At 55.6% G+C, this 16,666-nt stretch overlaps 9 protein-coding genes across 10 annotated transcripts; 5 read left to right on the forward strand and 4 right to left on the reverse strand.

Moving 5' to 3' along the window:
- Window positions 1–2,450: 2,450 nt before the first annotated feature.
- Window positions 2,451–3,965, forward strand: IUM83_07735 (Calcineurin-like phosphoesterase; the record flags this gene model as incomplete). Its single annotated transcript, XM_067932055.1, has 1 exon — window positions 2,451–3,965. The coding sequence occupies one exon, from the start codon at window positions 2,451–2,453 to the stop codon at window positions 3,963–3,965; it is 1,515 nt and encodes a 504-aa protein (XP_067786424.1).
- Window positions 3,966–4,001: 36 nt separating this feature from the next.
- IUM83_07736 (1-(5-phosphoribosyl)-5-amino-4-imidazole-carboxylate carboxylase) lies at window positions 4,002–5,351 on the reverse strand (the record flags this gene model as incomplete). The annotated part of the gene is made up of 3 exons (XM_067932056.1): window positions 4,002–4,010; window positions 4,597–4,853; window positions 4,922–5,351. The coding sequence occupies 3 exons, from the start codon at window positions 5,349–5,351 to the stop codon at window positions 4,002–4,004; spliced, it is 696 nt and encodes a 231-aa protein (XP_067786303.1).
- Window positions 5,352–5,489: 138 nt separating this feature from the next.
- IUM83_07737 (1-(5-phosphoribosyl)-5-amino-4-imidazole-carboxylate carboxylase) lies at window positions 5,490–6,835 on the reverse strand (the record flags this gene model as incomplete). Of its 2 annotated transcripts, none has more annotated exons than XM_067932058.1 (6): window positions 5,490–5,515; window positions 5,601–5,760; window positions 5,834–5,976; window positions 6,074–6,149; window positions 6,248–6,331; window positions 6,407–6,835. In XM_067932058.1, the coding sequence occupies 6 exons, from the start codon at window positions 6,833–6,835 to the stop codon at window positions 5,490–5,492; spliced, it is 918 nt and encodes a 305-aa protein (XP_067786301.1). The 2 variants fall into 2 exon arrangements, with proteins under 2 accessions (XP_067786301.1, XP_067786302.1); XM_067932057.1 differs by having other exon boundaries at window positions 6,224–6,331.
- Window positions 6,836–6,961: 126 nt separating this feature from the next.
- Window positions 6,962–7,865, forward strand: IUM83_07738 (Adenylyltransferase and sulfurtransferase MOCS3; the record flags this gene model as incomplete). Its single annotated transcript, XM_067932059.1, has 2 exons — window positions 6,962–7,677; window positions 7,769–7,865. 2 exons carry the CDS (start codon window positions 6,962–6,964, stop codon window positions 7,863–7,865), a joined length of 813 nt encoding a protein of 270 aa, XP_067786307.1.
- A 639-nt stretch (window positions 7,866–8,504) lies between these two features.
- On the reverse strand, window positions 8,505–10,443 carry IUM83_07739 (Homeobox protein HAT3.1; the record flags this gene model as incomplete). The annotated part of the gene is made up of 4 exons (XM_067932060.1): window positions 8,505–9,174; window positions 9,236–9,981; window positions 10,046–10,232; window positions 10,358–10,443. The coding sequence occupies 4 exons, from the start codon at window positions 10,441–10,443 to the stop codon at window positions 8,505–8,507; spliced, it is 1,689 nt and encodes a 562-aa protein (XP_067786306.1).
- Window positions 10,444–11,095: 652 nt separating this feature from the next.
- On the forward strand, window positions 11,096–12,144 carry IUM83_07740 (NEK protein kinase; the record flags this gene model as incomplete). The annotated part of the gene is made up of 3 exons (XM_067932061.1): window positions 11,096–11,302; window positions 11,393–11,993; window positions 12,119–12,144. 3 exons carry the CDS (start codon window positions 11,096–11,098, stop codon window positions 12,142–12,144), a joined length of 834 nt encoding a protein of 277 aa, XP_067786460.1.
- A 671-nt stretch (window positions 12,145–12,815) lies between these two features.
- IUM83_07741 (NEK protein kinase) lies at window positions 12,816–13,645 on the forward strand (the record flags this gene model as incomplete). The annotated part of the gene is made up of 4 exons (XM_067932062.1): window positions 12,816–12,828; window positions 12,921–13,102; window positions 13,181–13,315; window positions 13,400–13,645. The coding sequence occupies 4 exons, from the start codon at window positions 12,816–12,818 to the stop codon at window positions 13,643–13,645; spliced, it is 576 nt and encodes a 191-aa protein (XP_067786279.1).
- A 170-nt stretch (window positions 13,646–13,815) lies between these two features.
- On the forward strand, window positions 13,816–15,467 carry IUM83_07742 (NEK protein Kinase; the record flags this gene model as incomplete). Its single annotated transcript, XM_067932063.1, has 3 exons — window positions 13,816–14,187; window positions 14,274–14,446; window positions 14,516–15,467. The coding sequence occupies 3 exons, from the start codon at window positions 13,816–13,818 to the stop codon at window positions 15,465–15,467; spliced, it is 1,497 nt and encodes a 498-aa protein (XP_067786275.1).
- Window positions 15,468–15,572: 105 nt separating this feature from the next.
- Window positions 15,573–16,613, reverse strand: IUM83_07743 (Ankyrin repeat protein; the record flags this gene model as incomplete). Its single annotated transcript, XM_067932064.1, has 1 exon — window positions 15,573–16,613. The coding sequence occupies one exon, from the start codon at window positions 16,611–16,613 to the stop codon at window positions 15,573–15,575; it is 1,041 nt and encodes a 346-aa protein (XP_067786280.1).
- Window positions 16,614–16,666: the final 53 nt, after the last annotated feature.

Raw genomic sequence — 16,666 nt, forward strand, 5'->3', positions numbered from 1 at the left:
ATCGTTCCCCCTTTCGCTCCCGACGTTTTAGGCCAATGGAGGTGATGGACGGACGCCATTGGATGAAATGCGTAACGGAAGATCGCACCCAAGTTGAAGCTGCCGGGAGCCGACGCAACCACTGGTTGCCGTGGCCCAAGGGATGGCCAGGGGCTGTGTGGTCTTGGCTCTTTAAGGCCTAAAAGGAGTTTTTGTCTAGGTGTAAGTGGCGACAAGCGACGTTTGGCTACAAGCAGAGACGCACCCCAAGTGCCACGTTGACGCTGTTAAACCAGGATCCAAAGTGGTTCAACATCACTGGACAGAAGTGCGCAATGACGAGTGGATTACAACAAGAACACGTCCGCGACGTTCACCACCCAACACTAATGCACTGAATGGAGGGGGAGGGGGGGGGGGGCTACGAAGTGAGCTTCGTATACGTCGAATTCGTTGCGGCATGACTGGAGTCACTGGAGCAGACGCTCTGTCCTATGGTGATATTCTTGCTCTGAAACCCTTCGTTCAACGAAACCTGGTCTTGGTCATCTCTATCACAACGCTCTACTTGGGTATTGCCAAATGCCTCGGAAGCATGCCTGGTGGTGTCCACACAGTGACACCTTGTCGCCGCCACCCTTCACAGAAAATTCCGGGGATGATGCGCTCGAGGTGATGATGTGGACCAGGACGGACCAGCGTACTGCATTTCGCAATCTGCATGCTCGCTCGAACAGGCAAGATCGTATCGCTGGCCAGCTACACAAATACACGAAACGGCAGTACCACCAGCCTGTGGATTTGGCTCGCAAGTTTAATGGCTATCGCCCCAAAATTCTGGGAGCTTGTGAGTCACGAGTCAAGACCACAACTTGGACATTATTTAAGACGTGGTTGCTCAAAAGCAATTTAACGCCAGACGTAACGTTCCTGGGTAGTAGAGTTCTTTCGCTGTGTATAATTCGCATGCAAAAGGTCGAACTTAGCTTTTTTTAGGAACATCATACGATCTCTAGGGCCACTGTCGTTCTGCAAGCCAGCGTCCTATGGATGCAGAACGACACTGCGTGTGTACCGTTCGCCTGGATCCTGCGTACCTGCGTAAAGGTCATCAAGAATAAGCTTTGTCGAATGAACAGGCGATCGTTGCTCTTCGTCAACAGCATGTTTAGACGAAGAAATATGTGAAGGTCTTGAACCCTTAATCGAATACGGAAGCCGAGGGCTTACAGCATACCCGGTCATGCTTACTGGTACCGGCATACAATGCCCCAACGCCTCATGAACCATGGCGCTGTAACATGTTGTACATGTATTACATCTAGATAAACTCCTGTATATGTATTGGGATTGCTTGCCCTTTCGAAATCCAACTCATGTACCGCCCCACGGATGCTTTAGTGCGTAGGTGCAAACTTAGAACAAACAATCACCCGGATATTCGCCATTGTATTGAGGCGCCACGATGCTAACCTGGATCCGATAGTACATGTAATATGTATTACTCATACATGGTGTGTGAGCGTATACGAAGGCGGGTAGCCGGATAGGTGCAAAGCAAGAGTGCATGCCCCACGCCGATGTATGACGGTGGCGCTGATGTGGCGTTGGAAACGTTCGATTCTGGCGTTGTGTGCTCGCCTGGTGTGCAATCTTATGGCGTAGCTGCGTTTTATAAAGCCATCCCCTTGCGGGGAAGCTCCAAGCACCTTGGCGCTCCGTCCGGGAGGACATGTCCGCAACTCATCGCTCAGCCAAACAGGTGCGCACCAAGGTGAATGGCTGCTGCATAAAGTGCAAGTGCAGCGTGTCGCGGCTACCTCAATTTCTGTCGAATCAAGGCTCGACGACAGGCGCATGCATGACTGCTGGTCGTCGCCCGTTTCGCGTCAGTCGATGGCGACACGAACGCGATTGCAGCGGGTCTTTGGCCGCCCCGAGGTGGTGGAGCTTGGCTTGGAAATGGCAGTCGACGCGACTGTCGATGGCCAAGGACCAAGCCCATTGCGCGCTGCGGGCGCAGCCCATCGAAAGCAGAGATCCGTCACGTTTTTTTAGTCTGCGAGACTAAACCATCTGGAGATTAATTCACGCCATAAACGAGTCAGATCCACGTCTCGGCCAATCCGAGAGCTGCAAAAGTCGTCAGACACGTTAGCTTCAAGCCTCGCGTCCTGACGATCTCTTGCTGTTCGATGGCATTGCGGTGGTGGCTGCGTTACATTCGTAGGGGGAGGACAGGCCGCCATACTGGGGGCAAGTGCAAGCCTAGCCGGTAGAGGCCAAGCACGCCACGGCCCAGAGAGCGCGCACCCTGCTGCACATCAAGCGCGCGGCTCCATTCCCAGTTCTGCGTCGCCTCCGCCAACCTTCTGCCCAGGAAGCACCAAGCTACACACCAGTCAGCCGAGGAAGGAATACCACCTCGCTGCTGTTACCCCAATCTACTTACTAATAGCTTAAAGACAGCCATGGTGGCAGCACGTAAGGTGCTCATCGTCGTCGGCGTGCTTGTGGTCATCGGTGTGGCCGTGGGTATCATCGTCGGCGTCACGAGCCGCAGCGGCGACGACAGCGCCACCACCACCAGCGGAGAGACCACGTCCAGCAGCTCCGGCTCGGGCACGGCGTCGGGCAAGACGTCCTCATCCACCAATGTGAGCGAGTCGGACCTGCTGACCAACACCACGGCTAGCGGCAGCGGCTCGGCCAACAAGGAGCCGTCGAGCGACCCCGAGGAGGCCAAGGCGGCGCTCACCATGCTCGCCATTGGCGACTGGGGTGCCACCACGGACAAGCCCGGATCATGCTGCAACAAGTATCGCAAGGTGGCCAACGACTCACTCGAGATGAAGATCGACTACTGGGCGCAGATCAACATCGCCGAGATCCTGGCCCAGGCCGCCGGCGACATCAAGCCCTCCCGCATCATCGGTCACGGTGACAACATCTACTGGAACGGTGCCGGCCCCGATGATATTGACTACCGCATGGAGACCACGTTCGAGAGCGTGTACGACCAGCCGGAGCTCGAGGGCATCCCATGGATCAATGTCGTCGGCAATCACGATCTTGGTGGCTCCGAGTACATCTGCGGCGACAAGGACTACAACTTCCGCGAGTGCGAGAGCACCGAGGAAATGCTCAAGTACCTGAACCTCAAGTTCTCGCTTCAGCAGGAGTACAAGAGCGCCAACAGCGACCGCTGGAAACTGTCGGACCACTACTACGTCGAGAGCGTGGAGGCGAACGGTGTCTCGGTCGACATCTTTAACATCGACACCAACTTCGCCGACTCGCACGGCGTCATGCAGATTTGTTGCCAGTGCTACGGCTATGTCAAAAAGAAAAACTTGAGCGCTGCCGAGGCCAAGGCCCTGGGCAACACGTGCAACGACCGCATCCCTGGTGATGAGCTGTGCGCCGGCGGCAGCACCGAAATGTACAACGCGTGCGCCGACACCATCAAGAAGTGGTGGGACGACTCGCTTGATCAAGTCAAGAAGGACCTGGCGGCGTCCACGGCGACATGGAAGGTCATCAACTCGCACTACTCCCCGCATTTCCATATGAGCGAGGACAAGATGAAGGAATGGTTCATGATCACGAAGGAGGGCGGCGCTCACGTGTGGCTCAACGGCCACACGCACGGCTTCAACCACGACATCAGCAACTGGGGCACCCACTTCTACGAGAACGGTGGCGGCGGCGGTATCCAGTCCGAGACGTCGGGCATGCCGCCTGAGGTTGCGGAGAAGTACGTTGAGCACGCTTGGATTGCCGCTGGCAACCCGTACGGCTTCTTCATGCTGCACTTCTCTGAGGACTGGCTGAAGACCGAGTTCGTCACCTTCGACGACAAGTGGACGTTCAGCGTCAAGAAGGACGAGATTGTCAAGGGCGGCTACCAGAAGGGCCACTGCTGGCACGTGCCCGTGACCGTCGGCGCTGGTAAGGAGTGCGCCACCAGCAAGAACAGAGTGTAGACACTGTAACCTCTTCAACAGCGCGAAGCGCACAGCTCAGCGCAGCTAGTGTTTGTAGAACCCATTAGGTGAACGACGACAATCGCTCACTGTTTTGCATCCAAATCAATATCATCGCTCAACTCAACTTATTAAATACTTTCAACTGCATGGCCGTGATGCCTCATCAACTAATGCCATGGCTCTCACGCGCAGCGGCAAGGTCCCCGGGTGGTTTAGCTATGTGCTCTATCGCATCTGGATGCGTCCGGGTTCCGTTGACAGGAACATTGCTGTAGGGCGGTTGTTTTTGCCGGAGGTGGTGGTGCTGCTGCGGAGGTGGTGGCTGTAGTTGGGGTGTCTCCAAGCCTGGATCGTGGCGGGGTACTGGGTGGGTAGCTTTCGATGTACTGCAATGGTCGATCGTTCCACCTGCCCCCTTCTTGGCGGCCAACGGCGGATGGCTGGTATCACTTCCACCACTTTCGTCCCTGCTAGTGTCGTGGCTCCCGTTTGTCGGTTGATTTTCTGTGTTCACGTTAGCCTCCCCGTTCCTCGGTTGGACTTGGGTCTGGTGGTTCGGAGGTGAGTGGTTCGGCAGCAACTGCCCGCGATTAACTTGCCGCTCCTTGTCCAGTTGCTGATTCTTCACCTTCTCCTTCTCCAGCACATCGACCTGCTTCTCCAATCCGTCGACCTGCCGCTCTAACTGCTCTACCTGCCGCCTCAGCGCCGCATTCTCCGCGCTCGTCTTGGCCACGAACTCCTCCGCCTGTGCACGCAGCGCCGCCCGCTCCTCTTCGAATTGGTTCTTCAACTGCACCTCCATGTTGCTCACATACTGCTTGGCCTCCTGCACCACGCTCCCATGCACACGCCCAAACTCGGCGATTCTCTTCAATTGCTCATCTGTCCACGAAACCAAAAAACACGTCAGAGCCTCCTTCAAAACCACGGAACCAAGTCTCCAAACGTACTTGTGAAATGGTCTTCGATGTGCAGAATGACCCTCTGCTGCCACTTCTCGAGCTCCGCGACGGAGATCGTGACCACCTCGTGTCGCTCCTCGTCGCCACTGGAATCCTCTGCTGCCTCCTGTCGACGGTCCACGGCGTCGTCTCCGCTGCTGCGTCGTTTTCGTCGATTTTCTCGCCCTTTGTGAGCGTCGTCACCAATGGGCAGCGCTGTACGAATCCCCTGGAACGAGGCGCTCGGCAGTTGGACCCCATCCGAGGAGGACTCCGTGTCCATCTCCTCTTTGGTGGCTGCCAGTCCACGCAGCGAGGACGGAGACACGTTATCCAAGCGACTGGGCATCTCGGACGCAGACGACGACGAGCGCGATGCCTCCGGGTCCACGTAGCGCTGGGCGGAGTGCTTGCGAGTCGGTGACTTCTTCCGGCCCATTGCTACTCAAGGCTCTTCTACTGGATTGGAACTCTCGGGTCAACGATACGATGCACTCGACGGGTGATTGGCTAAAAGGGCGCATTGGGGACGCATGATTGGCTACGGGGTGGTTAGGACCTATTAGCCGGCCAATAGTCAGCGTAGCTGCTGCAGAATGCGCGCTGGAGGACAGAGGAGGACAACTTTGAGTTAGATATGACATGTTGAAGTTGAGGTGAAACCAAGGTTTGCACAAGTTGGGCGTACCTGCGAGGACGGCGGCGCCGAAACCATTGTCGATGTTGACGACGCCCACGCCAGGGGAGCACGCGTTGAGCATCGTCAGCAATGGGGCCAGGCCGCCGAAAGCTGCGCCGTAGCCCACGCTCGTTGGAACCGCGATCACTGGCGAAGACGTGAGTCCTCCCTGTGTGTATATATGTGCGTAATATAAAGTGAGTTAATGGATCCAAGAACGGGAATGTCACCGCTTCACGCACCACAACACCAGGCAATGCGCCATCCATCCCAGCTACGCAAATAGCAACGTCCGACGCTCGCAGCACGTGCTGGTTGCGCAGCAGACGGTGGATACCAGCCACACCAACGTCGTAAAGACGAGTGACCTTGTAGTCGGCCAGCTCTGTCGGGTAGCAGGTTGGTTAGTTTGTTATGAAAACAAGTTTGCAATGATAACAAATTGACGCAGTGCACGCAGGGTCAAGACAAAGTCTTCTTACCAAGGGTAACAGCGGCTTCTTCAGCGACGGGTAGATCAGACGTTCCGGCACAGAGCACACACGCAATGGGGGCCTCCTACAGCATCGCGAGGAATCAACAGAAATGGTTAGAGAGACAAACTAACGGTCAGCACAACATTCTTAGCACACCTTCTCCGGATCATTGGCACTCGCTTTCTTCTCTTCAGTCTTGTATGCGGTGTCCAAAGATTTTGACGCCAAAATGCGCGGCACTGCGTAGTACGTGAGATGCTGACCCTGTCCAAACGTCGTTGACTGTCAAAACACAATCCTTCCAGCTACACCCCCTTCACAATCTCCGTTCTTCCGTACCGGCATCAAAGCGCGGATTGCATCCGCAGCCTCTGGGGTGACGCGTGAAGCCATGACGTTGTCCTCGCCCCCGCCGATCATGACCTTCATGATGGCCGCCACCTGCTCCGGTGTCTTGCTCTCGGCATACACCACCTCGGGGAACCCCGTGCGCGCCTCCCGCTTAGTGTCGATCTTTGCAAAATCCCCCACTGCTTCGTACTCTGCCGCGGGGCCACAGAGCTCCGCCGCCGCTTGAGGTGAGACCTTCCCGTCCGCCACTCGCTGCAGCAGTTCCAGAATCGACTTTTTGTCTTCCGCTTGCGAGAACGACGAGGTGGACAACCCCGCGACGAGCAATTTCGGGGCATTGCATTGTCCCCCAGTTGCAGCGGCTGCAAAACGCAGCAAAGCGGGGCGACACGAGCGCTGAACACCAACGAGCTTCATCTTCGGCTTCGTGGGGCTGCAGTTGCTCAGACTGACACGCCACGTCAGACTGTCCACGTTATTGTGAAATTCGCATTTGGGCTCTCTATTGTCAAAATTGTGGGTCGGTGACTGAGCTGCTCGACGATGGCGACGAGTGCTGCCCCCGCGTGCTCTCGTTGCTCGGCATTGGAGAACGAGCTAGAAGAACTCCGAGTGCAGAATGCTCAGCTTCGAGCGCAACTCGAAAAGCACCAGAAAGCGGATGAGAGCGTTGCCAAGCGCAAAGAAGACAAGACCACGGAGGATTTAGCGGAGACTTTGATGTACTCGCCCTTCTCAAGAGCGGAGTTGCAGCGTTACGGGCGGCAAATGCTCGTGAAGGAGTTCGGAGTCCAGGCGCAACTCAAGTTGCGAGCTGCGAGCGTGCTGCTGATTGGCGTTGGCGGCCTCGGATCGCCAGTTGCTATGTACTTGGCCGCCATGGGTGTGGGGACGCTGGCAGTCGTCGACGGGGACCACGTCGATCGCAGCAATTTGCACCGGCAGGTTCTGCACGATGAGCAGGGAGCGAAGGGACGAGAGAAGAAGGTGGACTCAGCCAAGAGGAAACTGCGAGAGCTGAATCCGTTGGTGCGCTGCATCGCGTACCCGACGCGGTTCACTGCTGCCAATGCGTTGACGCTGGTTGGAGAGTACGACGTGGTCGTCGACGCCTCAGACAACGTAGGCACGCGCTACCTCGTTAACGACGCCTGCTCTCGTCGGAACAAGCCACTGGTGTCAGGAAGTGCTTTGGGGCTGGAGGGACAGGTGACAGTGTTCACGTATCAGGAAGATGAAAACGCGACGGGGTGCTACCGGTGCTTATACCCGACACCGCCGCGAGTTGCGATGAGCTGCGCAGAGAACGGTGTGATTGGCGTTGTGCCTGGGGTGATTGGGTGTCTACAGGCGATGGAAGCAATCAAGATTGTTACGGGTGTCGGAGAACCTCTCGTTGGTGTGCAGTGCTTTTACGATGCGTACGACGGACAATTTCGTCGTTTAAAAATCAGCAAGAAGCGGAACCCTGACTGTCTTTCTTGCGGCAAAGGTGTCCTTGCGTCCGAACAGAATTGGATGGGGTCTTTGGATGCCTCCCTGCTTGTCGAAGGCAGTTGTAGGGATGGAAAAACAGTTGACGATCTTGGGCCTGAGTTTCATATCAATGTCGAAGAGTTTAAGAAGTTGCGGGAGAACACATCAGAAGGAGAAACCGAGCAGCGAAACTATAATTTGCTGGATACACGTGCGCATACCCAGTTCGAAATGGTGCACTTCCCCGAGGCAGTGAATATTCCAACGGCTCAGTTGATGAAGCAGGACCCCGCCAAAGTTATCGCGAGTTTGCACAGTGATACCTCGAGTACATGTAGTGCGACTAAACCAACATTCGTGATCTGTCGTCGAGGCGTGGACTCCGTTAAAGTGACTCGATGGCTGCTCCATAGTGGCATTCAGGACGTGTTTAACGTCGATGGCGGATACACCGAATACGCGAAGGAAGACGGAGTCGACCCGACGTTTCCGATCTATTGAAGCAGTGAAAGCACCGAAAATGCGAAGCAAACCCTGTATTTTCAAGCAATCTATGATCGCTGTATCTAAAATCTTGCTAGGTAAGGTTTCAGCCGGACATACGGCAGCTCTAAGAGAGCAGACCTTCATGCATCGAGACGTAGTCGACAGGAGCGCGCATGCGATGGCTGCGCTTTTCATTCGATGGTTGAGATACGTCGTCGTGCGATGCAGTCACAGTGGTGGGCGATGGTTGATCGGACACGTTCTTGGCTTTCTCACTCTCACCCTCACCTTCAACTTCACCCTCACCCTCACCTTCACCTTCGGCGTCTCCGTCGCCTTCCTCGTCGTCATCTTCTTCTTCATCGGGTTCCTCGTCGCTTCCTTCTTTGACCTCGAACGTCTCGTCCTCTTCGCTGTCTTCGTCTTTGCCGGCAAACATTAGCTCGTTGAGTTGGCGATAGTCAACGTCGTTGCGTTTGCGCTTCCCACGAACAATCAGCGCCGCATCAGCTTCGGAGTCGTCACCGTTTAGCTCGTTGTCACTATCCTCAACAGCAGCGCGATTAATCGCAGACATGGTCTTACTGCGCGTCAGGTGTTCCGAGGTGCCATCACGGTAGTCAACGCGCCAGCGAGAATACCTCCCCGGAGCAGGTGGCTCATACTCGGCCACAACTCCAAGAATCACTTCACCAGTTTTACGGTCGATCTTGGCCGCTGGTTCACCCACAAGGTTTGCCTTCTTGTGAACGGGCTTCGGGGGTAGACTTGCACTCTTAGACCGCGTCGATCGCCTGCAAAACATACAAATGTTAGGTACAAGCCGCTGAAAGCAAGGCAGTTATTGCGACGTACTGATTTAGGTCGATGACATCGTCCTTGCTAAGGTAAAGCAAGTCTTGGGCGCTCTCCGGGACCTCCTCGGCGATTTCTTCTTCAACGCCGCCTGCATCTCCTGACGCATTCTCGTCTGCATCACTTTCTTCTTCTTCTTCATCGTCCTCGTCGTCATCGTTGCAAACAAAATCCTCGTCATCCTCTTCGTCGTCCTCTTCAACAGCGGCAACAGCCCCGCTCTTCTCTCCCGATTGAGCCGCACAACCTTCATCCGTAGTTGGTTGTTGGCCAGCAGTAGCTAGCTCTGGGAAGAGGTCGTCGACGTTTTCGTATGCCGTACCAAAGACCGAATTGATCGATTTAAGGCACTCGAACACAGCCAAACACACCTCACAGAACCAAGGCTCTTCACCTGCTGGAATTTTGGCAGTGAGCACAATCGGTGTCTGACACTTCTGGTGGTACGCGCGATGGCAACCGATACTGTCACAGAGCAGGATATCGTTGTCGGGCTCGGTATCCGTGCTCCCGCAGCGCGAGCAGTGCACTTCTTCAAACTTGGCAAGCAGTGGCACTTGCGGTTCGTTCGCGTTCAGCGCCTTCAGCTCATTCAGACCATCGATAAGAGCACGCTGGCCTTTCGCGATCTTGCGGTGTTCGGTCTCTAGCTCCTTGTTGGGTTTGAGCTTGTCACGACTCGATTTGCGCCAGCCCTCAGCTTCGTAGGCCTCGACGAAGGCGAGTGGGTATCGCAGTCGATGCGCCTGAGCAAGCGAGTAATATAGGTTAGTGTTGTCGACAAAAGGTATGGTGATCCTTTGCTCGCACCTGCGACTTGATCTTGTTCTCCAGCCGTTTGTACTCTGGGCGAGCGGGTGTAGGAGGAGCAGGGGGAGCGTTGCCGTCAGCGTCGGGACTCAAGTCCTTGGGCTTTCGGGATTTCCGCGGCGTGTCAGCGGTCGGCGAGAAAGCCATCGGGGTCCGACGCTCACGTTGCTCTCGTGGCTGCGCCTTGCTGTAGTGCATGACACATTGAAGTCAGTGGGGTGGGTGAGCAGCAGCCACCCAACCGAACAGGGTCGAAGAAGTCTCGACACCCACTCGGTCGAGATCACAACCCGTATCCAGCGTCTTTCGTACATTGATGGCCGACGAACAGAGGCCGGTGGCGCATAGGCGTCGTCGCTGTCGCTCGACGAGCGCGCTTTCTTCCTGGTGCGGGGCATTGTTGTTCTCAACTTGGATGAACGAGTTCGGTTCGTGATCAGACAACCAGTGTCAGAGGTTGGTGGGGCGAGGTCTGCTTCTCTTGGTTGGTGACTGACTGCCGACTGGACCCTGTCTGTCTAACAATATCACTCTTTTAGTACTCTTTACTGCCCTCAGACTAAGAAAGTCTGACACCGGTGCGGTGCCAGCTGAAGTGTTAAATTACCTATTCAGGTCCGAGAGTGTTCCGATAAGGGGAGGGTGCTCGTCGCTACGGTTGGTGTCGTCGCTCGAAGCCGATTGCTGCCGTCGACCACCCGATGTCCAAGTATCCTGCGAAAGTCGATTAGTCGAGTGGAACCAATGCTGCGGGCCACTCGGACGCGCGAATGCAAGTTGCTAGCAAGTCTGTGCAAGTCTCAGCTCGGTGGAGTTGCAGATGGACGACGGTCACTCACCCTGGTCTCTCACACTGGTACAGCCCCAGGCGTGCTGCTTGTTTGTTCGTCCAAAAACTGCTGATTCAGCGTGGCATATACTGACAGTGGGTGTCCTTTTCCCATTGGTCCAAATTGTGCGTGGAACCCTCTTCTGACTGGTCGAAAAGGGATTTGAGCTCTTCGCCTTCAAGGGGTGCAGTCTAGCAAGGTGACTGACTCTTGGGGGTCCATGGACTCGCTGACCGACGAGCAGCGCGCGCTGTTCGCGGACGGCGGCCAGCTGGACGACTACGAGGTGCTCAAGCCCATCGGCAAGGGCAAGTTTTCGGTGGTGTTCAAGGCCAAGCGCCGCCGCGACGGCCAGGCCGTGGCGCTCAAGAAGATCGCCATCTTCGACATGATGAACCTCAAAGCTCGGGAGAAAACGCTCAAGGAGGTGCGGCCCAATGTTGCCGCAATGGTCATGCATTGACGACAAGTTGCTGATGAGTTGCCAATACTTTTTTATGCTGTTATTGCGGTGCAGGTGCGTCTGGTGCAGTCGGTCAGCCACCCGAACATCATCCAGTACCTGGATGCGTTCGTGCAGAACAACGAGCTCTACATCGCGTTCGAGTGGGCAGAAGCTGGCGACCTCAAGCGCCAGATCCGGAAAGCCAATGAAAAGGGCGTGCGGTTCGACGAACGCACCATCTGGAGGTACTTTACGCAGCTCTGCGGCGCCATTTTGTACCTGCACCAGGCGCGCATCATGCACCGCGACCTCAAACCGGCGAACATATTTTTGACGTTGAAAGGTGTGGTGAAAGTGGGAGACCTCGGCTTGGGGCGGTATTTGAGTGAAAATACGGTGGAGGCCCGCTCGAAGGTGGGGACGCCGCTGTACATGTCGCCGGAGGTGCTGCGTGGCGAAAGTTACGACTGGAAGAGCGACGTGTGGTCTATGGGATGCATTTTGTACGAGCTCGCAATGCTTCGGTCGCCGTTTAAATCGGAGGGATTGAACCTAGTGGGGTTGTTCCAGAAAATCAATAAAGGCTACTACGAGGAGATTCCAGCGGTTTATAGTGACCACCTGCGCGGTCTCGTTAAGCGAATGATTTCGCTTACATCGTCTGATCGACCGAGTATGCAGGAAGTGCGGGAAGCTTGTCGAACACGACCACCCAGTGCCGTATTGCAGGAGCGAATGCGACAGCATCAGACTGCTGCTGAAAATAATAACAAGGATACTACAAGCAAAGAACCGGAGGCGCGCTCGTCTCGATCGAGAAGTAGTAGAAGAAAGAACTCGCCAGAGAATGAGAACCCGTCGCGGCCTTCATCTTCTGACCAACAACAAGAGACTCCGCCACAGTCTCGACCCCCATCATCCCAGGGAGATACTAGCAATGGGCAATCCGAGGAAATGGTTAGGAAAAGGCATGCTGAAGCGCGGATGGAATTGATTTTTGAGAGATTGAGAATTTTGCGGTATGAAAAGGTGCTCAAGAAAAGCATTTCACCAACATATTTCTCCTCGGACAGCCGCATGTTACCGAAAGTGACACCTCAATCTCGTTTCGAAGACATGCGGATTTTATCACAATGGTTGTTATCGCTCTTAGGTGGCGGTGAATCTGATGATCAGCATGAGATACCGCCCATTGTGGTAGCTCAAAAAATTCTTTTAGCGGCTGAGAAAGTTGGTGTTCCAGAGGTGGCGCAGTTGAGCGCCCCTGCGCTAACCAGTGGCGTTGGCATCGAAGTTTGTGAGCTATTGGATGCATTGACTGCAGCTGTTGTAAGTGGAGAAGAGTATTGTACTACCCCGCCGGCATATCCAAGAGAGCCCATTGAAACATTAGAGTCGTGCGATGCGTTGGATGTTACAAATGATGACGGACAACAAAATGCCAGTAGCGACGGGATTGGAGAATCAACTACCTCACTTGATACCGAAGACAACGATGTTTTCTCTCGGTGGGTGGTTGTGAAAGAGGAACGCCAGATTTCTGGTTTAGCCGAGGACAATGACAGAGAGAATGCTATGATTCACACCGATATTGACCCAGTTGCGTGGGAGCTCGAGCGTCGTCGTATGCTTCCGAAACTGCACACACTACTACAGGATAAGCTTCATCATCGTCCAGCTGAGAGCTCGTGGCGTGTTCGGCTAGACCAAGTGCAGGCGCATGCCAGCTCGATTGTCACTGGGCAGGAGGACATGAGGAATGAAATTGTCCAGCTTCAAGCGGTAGGTCTCGACGCCGCTTTCATACGCCAAAATTCATCCGTATTGGCCCGCTGACAGCAATTAGTACCCTCTATTCAGACTCGACAACAGCAAACAGACCAACTTGAACGCTACGAAAAAGTGCTGAACAATCGCTATCTGCGGGCGAGACGACTGCACCATGAGGGCACGACGCGACTATCCAAAGCCCAGAGTGAGATGCATACTGCGCAGGTAAGCTACTTATCCACAACTTCATTTTACAACATTCTATCTGTTGAGTTCATAGTCGTAGCAATTGTCTTGTTACCAAAACAGGAGAATGTGAATCAAGCGACGGTGGAAGTTGCGAGGCTGCAGGCTGCTAGGTCTGAACAAGCCAATGCACTGAAAGCTGCCGACGCGCAACTCACTGACAACTCCATGCTTTTGGAACGAAAGCGGCAAGTGCGACACCTCATTAACGAGAACCGCGAGCTCGGTCTGAAGCTGCAAGTGCTGCAGGACTACTGGAACCGCAAGCAACACCATGCAGCTCAATGTAGCCATCTTGACCCCGTTTAACAATTATCACAAATCAGAGATTAATCCGATTCCAGCCAATCCGCGCTCGTCTGAGTTGAAGTATCAGCCAATCCCCGCAAGTGTAGCCAAATCGAACTCGCACGGCATGCCTCCGCCCCACATTTTTGAGACCGACAACTGTACACAACACCGAGCAGCTCCTCCCATCGATGGCCCCGCGCACAACGACGCCAGCCCTCAATTCCAACCACCACTACGAAGCTAAAGCTGAATCCGATTGCGAGTACGATGAGACCGGGCTGGGTCTGGACCTGCTGGAGCAGGCCGAGCCCTACCTCACGTTCGAGAGCATCCACTTCGACGCCGAGTCACGTCTTGCAACGTTCCAATTCCATTTCTGCGGGGGCCGTCGCTTCCAGGCCACGATGAGTTTGGCGGGCCCGTTGCAAGACGTGGACGAGGCGTCGCCGGTGGTGCGCAACGCGTTGCTGCACATTGGGCTCTGCATCCTGCCGTGGTTCTGGATGGGCTACAACTGCAAGTACATCCGCATCGAAGCGGGATATCTCAACCCGGAGCAGGTGCGGACAGATAATCAATTGAGTGTATGGTTGTGGCTTAGTGACTGATGCAATGTTCATGCTGGGACTAACATTGCAACTTGCAGGTTCACTTCTGGGAGGAGTTCTACCAGAACGTGCTTAGCGAGTTTCTGTATCTGCACGGGTTGGACCGTGATCGCCTGTACATTGTCGTTGATGCGCCGGCCAATGAAGCTCTTCCGGTGCTACCGGATAGGAAGCTGGAGGAGCAGGGCAAGACCAAGGTCTTGGTTCCATTGTAAGTGACTTCTGTGTTCGCGCTGAAAGCTTTTGTAGTCGATTGATTTTGGCGTACTATGGAACGCAGGGGAGGTGGCAAGGACTCGCTTGTGGTGTACCAACTGCTATCATCGAGTGATACGCCTTGTGCCTGGCTGCACGTGGGAGATCGTCCGCAGGAATTTGAGCGTACCTGGCGATTCAAAGCGATCGTCGGGATGACGCAGAACCGTATGGGTGCCTCTGCTTTCCGTTTCGAGCACAATATGGACGATAAGACGTGGGAGCGTGAAGTCGGAGGCACGCGCTACCAACCTGCCGGCCACCCTTGGGCGGCGCTCGTTGCATTTGACAGCGTGCTAGCAGCCATCTTGGGCGACTTCACGCATGTAGCTGTGGGCAATGAGCGCAGCGCGAATTATGGCAACAATATTGTGCACGAGGGGCTCCCGGTCAACCACCAGTACGACAAGAGCTTCGACTTTGAGACGCGCGCGCACGCGTACATCCGCAAGTACCTGGTGGAGGATCTGCACTATTTCTCGGCGCTCCAACATCTATGGGAAGTTCAGATCGCGCGAACCTTTGCAAGCTGCTCATTAGAGAGCTCCGAAAACTTCTTGCCCGTATTTTTGAGCTGCAACGAGGCTGTTGATGGAGACAAGTGGTGCTGCAAGTGTGCCAAGTGCGCGTTTGTGTTCATTCTGATGAGCGCATGGTGCTCGGAAGCTCACCTAGTGGAAATCTTCGGTGAAAATCTGTTTGAGAAGCAGTCCATCTTCCCCGATTTCCTTTCTCTCCTGGATGAGGAAGGCGTCAAGCCCATGGAATGTGTCGGCACGGCTTGCGAGACGTGGCTGTCACTCTACTTGGCGCTGCAAACTCATGGAGAGAGTTCGTTCTTGAAGACCCACGAAAAGGAAATTCGTCGAAAGGGAGCCGAGCTCATGCACCTCTTGGACGACTACAACAGTGAGCACCTGCTGCCCCAATTTTTGGAGCACACGCTTCGCCAACCCATTATGACCCTGGAAGCTTAAAGCAATGGGAGCGGAATATACGCATTCAATGTGGCGTCTATAAGCATTTGTGTGTGATGTTCTCAAAGTAAGAACTTGGTCTGAAAGAAGCAAGATAATACAAAACTACAGCGTCGCTAGGAACTCGGCAACCTCGTCGTCACCAAGCGCCTGCGCCACGGAGAGAGCTGTCTCGCCGTCAACGTCCTTAATCTTGGCGTCGACGCCCTTCGCAACGAGCAGCTTGACCATCTCAACGCCGGAGCAGCCAAAGAGGCACGTCTGGCCGATCTCGTTCAGCGCGTTCAGGTCAATCTTGTCGCTTCCAGCCAGGACCTCCACAACCTCCTGCATCTCGAACATGACAGCCACGTGCAGCGCGCGGTCACCGTTCGAGGGCAGAGCAAAGTTGACGTCCGCACCCAGCGTGATCATCTCCTTGATCACGCTGATGTGGCCGAAGCGGCAGGCCTGGAACAGCGCGCAGTCGTCGTCCTCCGCGTCGTCCGTCTCCTCGCCAGCTTCCGCGCCCACCGAGGGGGTCGTGACGAGCTTCGTGGCGGACGCAATAGCGCCGTGCTTGAGCAGCAACAGCGCCACCGCCGAGTGCTCCGACTCGATAGCCAGGTACAGCGGGTTGGACGCGTCCTTGGCGGTGCCGCCGTAGTTGACGTCGGCCTTGCGCGCCACCAGCTCCTCCGCCAGCTCCAGCTGGCCCGAGTTAGCCGCCTGCATCAGCAGCGTCCAGCCGTGGCGGTCCACGACGGCGTCCGGGTCCTTGACGCCCTGGCGTTGCAGCAGCGCCGTCGCCACCTTGCCGAACCCCTTCATGAGCTTCTCGGCCTCGGCCTCCATCTCCTCCAGGTCCTTCTCGGCCTGGCCCTGCTCCCGGCCGTCCTCCTCGTCGTCCCCGTCGTCTTCGAAGCCGTCCTGGATGCCCAGCACGTGCACGAAGGCCTCGTACTCCTGCTGCCACGTGTGCAGCCAGTCCATGAGGTACACGAGCGGCGACTGGTCCCCAAGGTCGCCCGCGGTGGCCAGGAACTGCTCCACGTCGCCGGCGATCACGCTCTTGCGCACCGCGTCCAGCGTCGCGTCCACCTGGGCGCCCCCGTCCCCGAGCGACAGCGTCGCCACCGACAGCTCGTCGTCTCCTCCTCTAGCCATGCTAACTGCAGTGTCGTGTCTTGCGTGGTCCCGTCGATTAATTGCGAAGTGAG

The sequence above is a fragment of the Phytophthora cinnamomi genome (genome assembly GCF_018691715.1).
Source record: "Phytophthora cinnamomi strain GKB4 chromosome Unknown Contig68, whole genome shotgun sequence".
NCBI lineage: Eukaryota > Oomycota > Peronosporomycetes > Peronosporales > Peronosporaceae > Phytophthora > Phytophthora cinnamomi.